This window comes from Coptis chinensis, chromosome 2, assembly GCF_015680905.1.
Source record: "Coptis chinensis isolate HL-2020 chromosome 2, ASM1568090v1, whole genome shotgun sequence".
In the NCBI taxonomy this organism is placed as follows: Eukaryota; Viridiplantae; Streptophyta; class Magnoliopsida; order Ranunculales; family Ranunculaceae; genus Coptis; species Coptis chinensis.
In genome coordinates, this window is record NC_141457.1 from 44,498,798 (window position 1) to 44,510,428 (window position 11,631).

The window sequence follows — 11,631 nt, forward strand, 5'->3', positions numbered from 1 at the left end:
TCTATATAACTCTACTATCACGTGGAGAAAACTATAAAAAATTAAAATTGAAAGTAAAAAATATCTACACTGCGTTAGATGTACCGAAAGTTTTGCCCACAATTTTTAGCCACACAATGGGAGGGTAGAACCGGAAGAAAAAAAATTTAAAATATAGCATCATAATTTTGTCCACAATGGAAACGAAAAATGGTTTCACCTCCTCTAAAACTGAACCTCAACGAAACTACTCCCAACTCCACAATATTGTAAAACCAACTGCTTCTTCTTCTTCACCTTCAAATGGTTCTTCAATATCTAATGAGCTTTTTGGAGCAAAGGGTGGTTCTTCTTCTTCAAAGAATAACTCTTCAACTGGGATTTTCGACTCTGTTTTCGCACACCCATCAACGGTACTCTTGAACAAATGATTCTATTTTCTAGGGAGTTTTTGTCTTAGATCATACATTCTGTTACTGGCAAATTTTATCCTTGACGGCCCACTGCAATCTCTTCTTGAACAACCACTGTTCAGCTTCTTGGTGTCCCTTCATACAGAAGAGTTTCAGAAAAGGTTTTTTTTAAACTAAATACTAATATGCTACTAGAAATTTTGGTACTTGTTCCTTGTGTTTCTTTCTTTCCCATGTTCGCGGCTTTTCAAACTTGAAATTTATGGTTGGTTGTTGCTCATTTTTGCAGGATACTCGGCTAGTATACAAGCATTATGCAACGCTATACTTTGTCTTTGTATTTGATGATTCAGAAAATGAACTGGCTATGCTTGATCTTATCCAAGGTATATTCCTTAATTCTTTGTCGACATTGAAACTTCATTTCCCATCTACACACTCTGATGCATTGAATCTTGATACTTGTTTGTTAGTAAACATGAGTTGCAGAGACTGGTGTGGTCGTTGAGGGTGTATTAGTTGCCATGTGAACCTAGTTTTCCATGAACTTTGCACCGTCCATACTATTTTCACTATTACATGTCCCCCATGTGCATTTAACATTTCACTCCCGTGTATTTAGTGCCTTAACAGCTGTCCATTTCTCGTGTTATCATCCTATACAATTTTTCGTAATCTTCTGTGTGCCTTCAACACTATTCCAGTCTAGTAGACTTGCCTTTTGAACATCTCATGCCTTCGACATTCATGGTGGGAATATCCCTAGTCAAACCAACTTTCATAAACATATTACCCTGTCTGCGTAACATTCCATTGCAATCCACATGTCTTCAACAAATCCATTCCGCATCAGTTCCCATGCCTTTGCCATTCACATACTTTGAGTACGACACTTGCTATGAAATATGCCTACCCAAACAAGTACCCAATTACTCGGTGTGCCTTCAACACCATAACTGACTAGCTGTAGTTAGCATGACTTTCAAAAAAAAAAAGGAGAGAGAGAGAGAGAGAGACAGATAAAATAATGGACAATAAAGGTTTGGGCTGAACATCAGAATTACTGGAGATTCCTATTGAAGGGCAGCCCACAACTTGAAGCTCCATGATGCCATTATTTGTGTATTTTTCACTTTTATGAAAAAATAATTGTAATGGTTTTTGACTTCCTTAGTTAACTGACATGCTACTTTGTTCATATGATATCTTGCTTTCAGTTTTTGTGGAGACATTAGTTAAATGCTTCAGAAATGTGTGCGAGCTTGATATCATTTTCAATTTTAGCAAGGTTTGGATCTTCTCCTCTTGCCTTTTGAACTTTATTGCTCATTTGTTAATGCCAAATGAGGAAAAGTGTTTGAAAAGAGATCTAGAGAAAGTATATCCTTTGCTATGACTGATAAAAATAAAGGTAATTGATCACTTTTCGTATTCCTTAGTTACGTTACACTTTCTGTTTGTTGGAAAAGATGTGCCTAGAATCCTAGATCCATGTCTAGGCGCTTATAGAGATCTAGCTGAACACTCTGCTCTGACAGGAAAATAATTTAATAAACTATTATTAGTTGAATCAGCCATGTAATGTCAGGTTTGTGTTCTCAGTTCTGTAATAGGAATGTTAAACATAAAAGTGGAATTATTTCCATTTTTTCCTTCTGAATTCTTGTGATTCCCCATGAGTGCTAAAAAATCTAAGTCAAACTCAAATTTGTTTCCCACTTTATTTCGAGCCACTCTTTTGCATGAGACATTCAGTGCTATTGCCGGAATCCTTTAATTGACATGCTTCACACTCTCTCACTTTATTGATTATTATTTCTTCTTCATTCTTTAATGGGCATGCAGTGTTTTTGAGTCTTTTTAGTAAGCAAATATTACGTACTTATAGTTTTGCTTATCTCAGATGCATATGGTTCTCAATGAAATCATATTTGGAGGTCAAGTGCTTGAAACAAGTTCAACAGAAGTTATGAAGGCTGTTGAAGAGAATACAAATTGCGCTCTTCTCTTTCCTTCAACCCTTCCACATGTTTGTATGTTTTTTATTAATCAATTTATCATTTGGTTATACTATTTGTTTAAACAGGTTGGAGAAGGCCTCAAATGCAATCTCTCTAGTCCCCAGATCTGTTTCGAGTAGGCAGAGTTGATAAAAGATGTTCTTTCTCAAATCAGAGAACAGTGTTCTTACATTACTTATTGTCATCAGCTGTTTCGTGTTTGAGATGTACATGGATCATGTGTATCAATTTTGCTGAGCTGGGATTATCCCACAACTGAAATGTGATGCTCTTTGTCAAGTCAATGGTGAGTGCTTTGTGCTTTCAGACTTAGCAATTCCCTGAATCAAATTCACTTGTCATTCTTCTAAAGTGATAAAATTGCATCAAGTACTCATAGATTTTTTCAGTTTATCCAATCAATCCATTGCGGGGTAATATTCAACTATACTATGTGCTAGTTAGGTGTTGCAGATTTTTTGTTTCATGTGGTTGGTAGATTAGAAGATGCATTGTGAAACTACCTCATATTTGAGATGAAATTGGAGATTGAAACACGCAAATTGGACTCATTGCATCGTGATTAAAGACAGCTAATGGTTGAAAATGGATGAGCTGATTGCTCTATGTCCGAAGGGCCAGAAAAACAAGGATGTGGTTCGGTTATCCCGCGGTAAATATTTCGAAGTATTGAGACAGGATTGCTAGTGCAGTATAGATTTTCCATAAGTGAGGTACAGATGGTAGTACCCTAGGATTCAATTCAACCAACACTTGGTCTTGATTGAAAAATGGTAACTTGGACTATATTTTACTTTTTTGGTTAGTTTTGTTATTATTTGAGTTGAACTTTACACCATGGAAACTAAAAAGAACTAGAGTTGAATCCATTTTTTTTTTTTTTTTCTGTATGTGTCTTTGGGTTTCAGTATTCACGCTCTGATGTGATTGGGTCATAGAGAAAGCAGGATTCAGGGAATCAGGGGTGGAACAAACAAGATTCTACAGGTTTGTGAATCTTAGGCAGTTAATTGGCCTAGTAATGGCTAGTGGTTAAAAATGGTACTTAATTATATACATTCATATTTATGAAATATGATTCTTTGACAACATTTAAACATAAGATCATGTGTATTAATTTTAATTGATGTTAATGTAGCATGAGATTGTATTTATGTTTGTCGGAATCTCGTTCTTCAAATTTCTATGTCTAGAATCTATGAAAACTGAAGCCAAGTATAGACAATAATAATCGTAAGAGGAATTAAAAGAATTATTAGAGTGAGTACTTGTAGTGCTAGAAGAAACTCTTGCTCGAGCTCCCCCAATGATTTCTTATGTTTCTCAATGCTACAATATGGCATGATGTTACTGTCTAAACCCTCATCTTCTTTTAGTTGTCAATTTTATCAGTAATGAGATAATTGAACTTGTACCAGTTGACCAAATGCATTTAAGGATTGAAGTTCTCTTTAGGATTTTATTTACATAATCTTGTTTGGTGTTTGATTGTTTATATTTCCCTACCATGTTTGTTTGTTTGTTTGTTTGTTTAGTCTTGATAGATTGTAGTTGGGTTGAGAAATAAGTCTTGATGGATTGTATTTGGATTCAAGTTAAGTGTTCGGGATGCTAAACTTGAGGGGATGAAAGATTGTGGCAGTTGGCAATCATGCTAGTATTGGGCAGTAGAAAGTGTGTTTACTCTTTTTCGTTAACTCTAGCATTTGCCCGTTATAGTGTCATTTGTTTTATGCCTTAAATGGATCTCGGCTCATCTATCTATTCCTCAAATGGTTTTAGTCTACCTTCTTTGTTGAAAAGTTAGGCGTGCAAGTTTTTGTTGGGGAAATAAGACAACCTGTCCTATTCTATAAAGTTTTCCAAAATCTGATATTAAGCCTTATTTACAAATCTAAACCAATTAAGGTATGCCCTTATAGGTATCTTGAGATTAAACATGTTATGATGTCGTTGGTTGTGTTATTTGTGTTTTGTGTTGGTTGAGAATTTGATATGATGGTGTGGTGAAGTTTGGGGGAGGACAATGTTGAGCATTAAAGCAACGACACATCTTATATACTTGTACAACCTAAAATATACGATGGCCGTGGGTTTTGAATTTTAGTTCTTAAGTTTTTCTTTGTTACCATCCCCGACCATTTGTGGCAGGGGCGGATGCAGGATTCAACAATAGGGGGGCTACTAACACTAATTCTCACTACTTTTTTTTTTTTTTTTTTTTTTTTTTTTTTTTTTTTTTTTGAGTGAATAGTTACCCCTGTACTTTTGGGTTTTGAGCAAAGTTATGGGGGGCTACAGCCCTGGTCAGCCAACTCATAGATCCGCCCCTGATTTGTGGTGTTTCACTGTGTAAGTCGCGGCCTGCTGAGATCAGAATTACATGTTAGTACTTGGTATGGTTTTGTTTGTTGCTAGTGAAATAACTAGTTTGATCTTTTATTTCTCTTCTAGTGTTTGCATGAACTTGAATTTTATTAGTATTAGTTTTAAGAATGTGCTTCCATATATTTGCTACATAACACTTTTATATTTAAATTAGCATTTGCATATATTCGTGTAATTAGTATGAATGTCTTTAAAATTCTTTTAATGACTTAGATTTTCTGGAGCATGGACCTTTTCTACATCTTTAACGTGCTAATCTCTCTTTATTAAATTGTGAATTTCAGGACTACTACCTTTAGTGAGATGATACAGAAACGCTAAAGTCGCTTAATACATAATTTTTACCTCACATGTTAATGTTAATTAGTTAAATGCGCGGGGAATGCGTTTGTATATGATTTAAATGGAGAATAAATAAAGTGTATCTATTTTGATCATGTTTTACAAATGGATTTTGGTATGTGATTCGACATATACTATGTTCTTCACATCATGTATATTAAGATTGGAACAGATTACAACTTATGTATAACTTTTCGTGTAGTTTCTATATGTAATAACGTCTTCTTGGTGAATATTGTTATTTTCTTTGTAAACTATTATGGTTTTTTTGTTGGATTGATTGAAAAATGGTTGGATTTGGATGAAAGTGCATTATGACAGGTTTCTCGTTCTTGAAAACGCTAAAAGTACAAAGGAGGTTATGTCGAAATTTTGAAAGGAATGATTTGTTTTGAGATGTAATATTCGTTTAATATGATTTGTTTCGAGATACTTTTCATTTAGAGTTTATCTCATTCAAATAACTCTTTACTTTCCACTGATTATCCTCTCCTTGTAAAAATCTGAAACTGAGTTAATTAACGAGGGAATAGGCTGAGTCATCAATGAATTGGCATTATCATTTGTTCTTATATAAGGTGTTAGAAAGATTCACCTACTAATCCTTTAAGCAATAAAAGTTTGGAGGCTCATGAAGGCGGATCTTGGCTTCTCATTGCATGCAACTTCAATATTTATAATCATCCCCAACCAAGGGGGATTGAGAATCTTCTTAACCTAATAATTATTATTATGTGGTTATGCGGAATATATAGGTTTATGATTACAACTAGTGGTTTTTCGTTCAAATATATAATTATATTAGGATTTATACATTTATTGATTTTATTATTGCCCGTATCTTAACATATCAATTGAATCATATTAGCAATACAATTTGATCAAATTTAAGCACATTGGGAATTGTCATATGATCTAAGGAAATAGAATAATGGATTGTCTATGTGTTGTTATGCATGTGCATAGAGAGGGAGAATAAAATTGATGGGTTGTTTATGCAATCAAGGTTTTGTTGATGTTTATATAGTTTGAAAAGAGATTAATAATCTCAATATGGTAATGGTGAAGATAGCAACACCAGTTCGGTGCATGTGATGTGGTTTATTGCATCTAACTTAAAGTTTGTGGCTATCTCTAGATAAATATTGCTTTGCTAACCCCCACGTTTTACATACTTTATAACTGAGGAATCAAAATTCAAATAAAATACATAAGTCAATGTGAGGTTATACTTATTACACTTTGAGATAGCGTCATGTATTTCAATGCAAACCTAATCTTTTTGTCATGTTTAATTATCTAAAAACCACATAATATCATTTTCATATAGACCAAGTTGGCAAAAATGTTGAGATCCACATCGATTATAATATGACCATCAAGTCTCTCAACTTAGCAGACCATTTGACAATCTTGAAGCTATTTTTTGCCAAACCATAATTTTTACATAAAACTCAAGACTTCGAACAAAGTGTAAGTGTGTAGGAATAGTAGCCTTTATTTGATCTAGTAGGAGTGTTGAGTGTTGTGCCGCTCATATAGGGTTGGTCATCAAGCTACTCGCGTCGAGTACTAGGGTGCTCAAGCTCGGCTCATGTATCTCTCGAGTCGAGCTCAAATTTTGTTCGAGCTTTATTTTGCGCTCAAGCTCGACTTATCTAATATTCGAGTAGCTCAATGAGTCTAGATTCCTATTCTTCTAGACTACAAATTTGAATTCGATCATAGGCTCTAAAGTTTGATTTGACTTGTATTATGTATATGCTCGACTTCAACCACAAACTATAGATAATTAAGCACAAATAGACTCTAAATTTTACCTCAAGACCAAAATAACTTGCTAAACTCATCTAAATAAAATACTAAAATGCAACTACAATTTACTAATACCATAATAACCATTATCAAACAACTATTTCAAGGTGTGCACATTATAAATACAACTAATATGTGTTGAGTAATTATAATCCAACACACTAACATAAATAACTATCCCAAATAAGTGTTAACATAATAACTATGTAAAGTGCGAACTACGACTACCTCGCGAGCATCTCGATCAAGTTTTAAAATGTGTTCAAACTCGACTCATATTATTGAATGAGCGAGTTTGAGTCAAGCCTTCGACAAGGCAAGCTCGAGTTACTCACGAACAACTCGACTCGATGACCAGCTCTATCGCCTCATACATTGTTTCCAAGAGTGGCGTGGCATGGGTCGGTTCGGTTCAATTTTGGGTTGAAACCATTATTTGAACCGCCCTAATCGGTTTAGGTATTACAAGATATATCTTACGGCTAATGGTTAACAGACCCGCAACCAAACCAACACCTTATCGTTAACAACTAAACCAAAAATTAACCCGAACTAATAATTTATGGTTAATTGTCTTTAACCGTAACCAAACTAACATTATGGAAGAATAATCAAATAGCTTGTAAATATATATATATATATATATAAACTTTTAGTAATTTTGGTAGTAATATGGTTCAGTTAGGTTATTTTCGATTTATAATTCTAAAAACCATTAACCGAACCGACTCAACTCATGCGGTTCGGTTTGGTCCGTTTAAATGGTTTTGTGACACCCCCTAGTTTCCAAAGTCATTGTTGCCAACTAATTTTTTCCCGCTGGTATCTCGGTGAAAATTTTAAGAATGCCGCCCAAATTCCAGTTTCCCACTCAAAATTTAGAGACCGGGTCATTATGTTTCAGGGCATAGGGTACGGTTAACCTTAACTCTCTCTCTCTCTCTCTAGTACAAAGACTCAGATAGACCAAATATTGAAGAGTACTTAACTACTGATTATATTCACAAGCCTCACGAGAAGCTTCTCTTGTAAGCCCTTCACTTCTATGTGTTTTCAGTTCGAGGACACAATTGGGATTGTACTAATTTTTATTTATTTTTTAATTAAAAATATCTGTTTAGGCGTGATTTACTCGACATTTCACCTACGTTAACTGAAGCTGCTGGTGCTATTATAGATGTAAGTAATTCTATTAAAAGGGTTATTTATATTAGTGATACTCGAATTTGCTTTGTGCAGGATTCGTTTACACCCCAGAGCCTTGGAATTGGAATGTGTACTTGTTTCCATTGTGGTGTTTTGGTGTGCTGGTACTCATGAAAAATGTTGTGTTCATTGACGACAAGACTTCTTCTAAAGCATCATTCAACTCTCAACAAGCTCGAACTATCAAGGTATTAATTGATTATTTTTTGTGTAATTAGTTGATTTTATTAATTAATAGAAACATTGTAGGTACTTGAACAAAGGGTGGGTGGAGAGTTTAGAATGAGAGCTTGATGCTTGTGCTCGGTCTGACAAACAACAAGCTGAAGCAGCACAAAGAGCTGTTGAATTAAATGCACTTGAAGTAGGACTTTGTTTCAACTGTCAACCTTGACTAATGATATTTATCTTATTTTTTAAGAATGATTACTTCCGTGTCTATGTATATGTCTTGTACGATCTGATTATAGAAGTTGTTCCTAGAAAAAAGGTGATATGAAAATTTTAATATCAGGCATCTAAGACATACTTTACTAATGTTTGGAGGTAATTTTGTGGTCTCAAGAATGTCAATTTGATACTGACTTTATACATAGTTGGAGTGGTAATTGATATGGCCATACGAGGGCGTTAGCAGTGGTTTTCAGTTTCAAAGTTCAAGTCTTACTCTCATAGCAGTGAGAATTGAAATGCAGCATCATATCTTGTTGAATGGATATTTTTCGCTCTCTAGCTATATTAAGTAATGGCACGATTGATATTTTGTTAAGAACATGCACCATGAGTCCATGATGTATAGGCTATCATTTATATAGAATTATAGATGATATATGCAGATATTTAGGAATAAAATATGTTTATGCATGCTTTCATCATAGTGATGGAGATGGTTTTTTTAGAGAGTTGGAAGCCATAGATTGTGGAAACAAATTCTTTTGGACGATGTGCTGCATAGACTTACCCATCATACGACAGAGATTGTATGGTTTTTTCCCTTTAAAGAAGGTAAGTTATTCTTCTACACCTTTTAATAAATTTTGTTTATTTCCTCCAATGAAGTTTTTAAAAATTGTTTTTGAATTGGGTTGGATATTTGGTAAAAGGAAAACATATTTCTTTTGGTATGCAACAAACTTGAGAAATGTGATAGATAGTACTCATGATTAGAATCCCAGGAGTCAAATGAGTGTTATGGGAGACAAGAAGCTTGGTTGAGGCCTCCCAAGGGCTTAAAATTCAAGGTGGGTGGTTCAGAGATTGAAATTCAGATTTTCAAAAATCACATGGTGGGGATTGATTGTTTTTGTTCCTTTCAACTTCTGGTAGAAAAAGGTTATTGCATGTGTATCAAAACTCCATTTCTGACGTTTGCACTTTGCACCATAAGGGTCCTTCAAATGATTGATAGTTTCTTGAAAGTGAGAATTGTTCGTAGCCTGAGAGGTTTGAGTTTTCGGGAGGTTCTTCTTGGAATCCAGAAAATTCCAACCAGTCCGTGATGTGGAGATGGGAATTTGCTGCAGGCCAGTCACTTCATGGATGACTCTATCCTACTTGTAGGAGGGTGAAGTCAGATCCCACAGTAGCTCTGGAGGGGTTCCACTTGGTCATTTGCATTCTCTTGGTGGCCATCACAACTAAGAGGACTGATTTTTTGTTCTCCTTTTCTTTATACTGCATTTGACTCTTTTATTAGGTCTTCTTGTCCTATTGTAAAGTAGTTTACAAATGCCTGTACCTATTTTGACTTTTTCTCGTGTTTTCTGTTGCTTCAGAGCACAAATATGAAATCGTTAAACGTTTGCAAGCTAGAAAACATATATGTGGAATGACTAATGATGGAGTCGATGATGCTCCTGCTCTTAAGAAGGCAGACATTGGAATAGCTGTTGCTGATGCAACTGATGCAGCTCGCAGTGCTTCTGACATTGTACTAACAGAACCTGGCCTTAGCGTTATCATAAGTGCAGTATTGACCAGCCGAGCAATCTTTCAAAGGATGAAAAACTATACGGTACATGCCAATTAGATCGCAACCATCGTGTTTAACAAAAAAGAAGCTCCTTTTTAGTATCCAAGCTGTTCTATATAAAGAATCCTTTTTATTTTTTATTTTTTTTTGGTTTTGCAGATTTATGCAGTTTCTATTACAATTCGTATTGTGGTAAGTTCTATTTTAGCTTTAGTGATTCTTTATAGCGATAAACTATTGTAACTGTAACCTGGATAAAACATAGGTGACAGGGGTTCATGCGTCAGGCTATACCCAACAGATGCCTGAGTGTGACATACGATTTCGTCACTGTTTTATTTAGAAGAATTTTATTGTGTGTAATGCAAAAAAGATTGTTGTTTTGTTTGTTAAATGTCTCCCTGACTACTCTTGCTATATGACTGACTTTAGGTAAGTCATGGTTAAGCATAACAATGTTATCCCTAATGGTCACTTCAAGAAGCACTGGCAGAACTATGTAATTTTCTTTATATACTTGGTCCTTATCTTCATACACATATCTCAAATTGATTACTCATGTATTATAGTGAACATTTTGGTTTATAAAGTCGAGACTAATGAAGCATATGTTAAGCTTGGTAGGTGACTAGGCGCTGTTGGAGTGGTAAATCTTTAATTATTATATCTCCGGTTTATGTCTTTCTCGTTATTTCTAAACAGAGAAAATAAAAACAAGTTAGTGGTGGTCTATGACATAATTCCATAATGCATTTTACATACTATTTTATGAACAGTCAGTCACCTCTTCTCATTGGAGTGATGTTTAGAACTTGAAAAAGAAAATCTTAGAGATACTTTATATAAGGAGCCATAGTTGTTATCTGAGGTGAGTTGTGGTATATGGGCTTTAATTTGTCACATTTTTTTTTATAGTTTTTGTAGATATTAATTTATACATTCTGTGGTTTGGGCTGGACTACTCTTTAACTGTAAGAATATCCTCCTTTTTACCTGAGGTCCTCAGTATTCTGCCACGACGTTACTTCTCTCAATGACAAGCAAGTTATGATCTTTAGGGTGGTGATGTAATTGACTAATTGAGTGATTTTTGCAGAAAGGAGCAAAGATAAGATCAGACCAATTATGATAGAGCCCAGTTACATATAGTCCATGTTGGTTTGTTATATTTAATACGTATTTGGTGCAAATATATTTGTCAATCTGTCTTCACAAATGGATTCATAAGCTCAAAATGGTTAGAGCGCTCGTAATTGATAGGTTGGTGGTTCAAATCCATCTGAATCCAACTAAGAAAGGATATACTGTTGACAAAGTTAGTAGACACGTAGAAAAGTGGGCTTTCTGCTGTTGTTTTGGTAACTCTTCTTCACCTTATATCTTTTCGAAGATTTTGTTATTTTCTTATTTTACGAAGTTAGGGTTGATAGAATGACTGATGATTCTTATTTTTCTGTTCTTATTTGTCTTCTTCTTCAGGAGCGACTAGAGGAAG

General features: G+C 34.7%; 2 protein-coding genes across 6 annotated transcripts; both read left to right on the plus strand.

Moving 5' to 3' along the window:
- Positions 1-176: 176 nt before the first annotated feature.
- Positions 177-5,344, plus strand: LOC147516171 (uncharacterized). Its single transcript, XM_086593181.1, has 7 exons — positions 177-392; positions 682-778; positions 1,610-1,680; positions 2,296-2,699; positions 2,858-3,186; positions 3,322-3,400; positions 5,086-5,344. The coding sequence occupies exons 1-4, from the start codon at positions 177-179 to the stop codon at positions 2,530-2,532; spliced, it is 621 nt and encodes a 206-aa protein (XP_086449307.1). The 3' UTR covers positions 2,533-2,699; positions 2,858-3,186; positions 3,322-3,400; positions 5,086-5,344.
- A 2,497-nt stretch (positions 5,345-7,841) lies between these two features.
- LOC147516172 (plasma membrane ATPase 2-like) lies at positions 7,842-11,408 on the plus strand. Of its 5 annotated transcripts, XM_086588843.1 has the most exons (7): positions 7,847-7,986; positions 8,080-8,137; positions 8,198-8,352; positions 9,064-9,169; positions 9,940-10,178; positions 10,296-10,328; positions 11,233-11,408. In XM_086588843.1, the coding sequence occupies exons 3-7, from the start codon at positions 8,275-8,277 to the stop codon at positions 11,263-11,265; spliced, it is 489 nt and encodes a 162-aa protein (XP_086444969.1). In that variant the 5' UTR covers positions 7,847-7,986; positions 8,080-8,137; positions 8,198-8,274; the 3' UTR covers positions 11,266-11,408. The 5 variants fall into 5 exon arrangements, 3 of the variants coding, with proteins under 3 accessions (XP_086444968.1, XP_086444969.1, XP_086444967.1); XM_086588841.1 differs by lacking the exon at positions 11,233-11,408 and having other exon boundaries at positions 10,296-10,532; XM_086588842.1 differs by lacking the exons at positions 8,080-8,137; positions 11,233-11,408 and having other exon boundaries at positions 7,846-7,986; positions 10,296-10,532.
- The last annotated feature ends 223 nt before the right edge of the window (positions 11,409-11,631 follow it).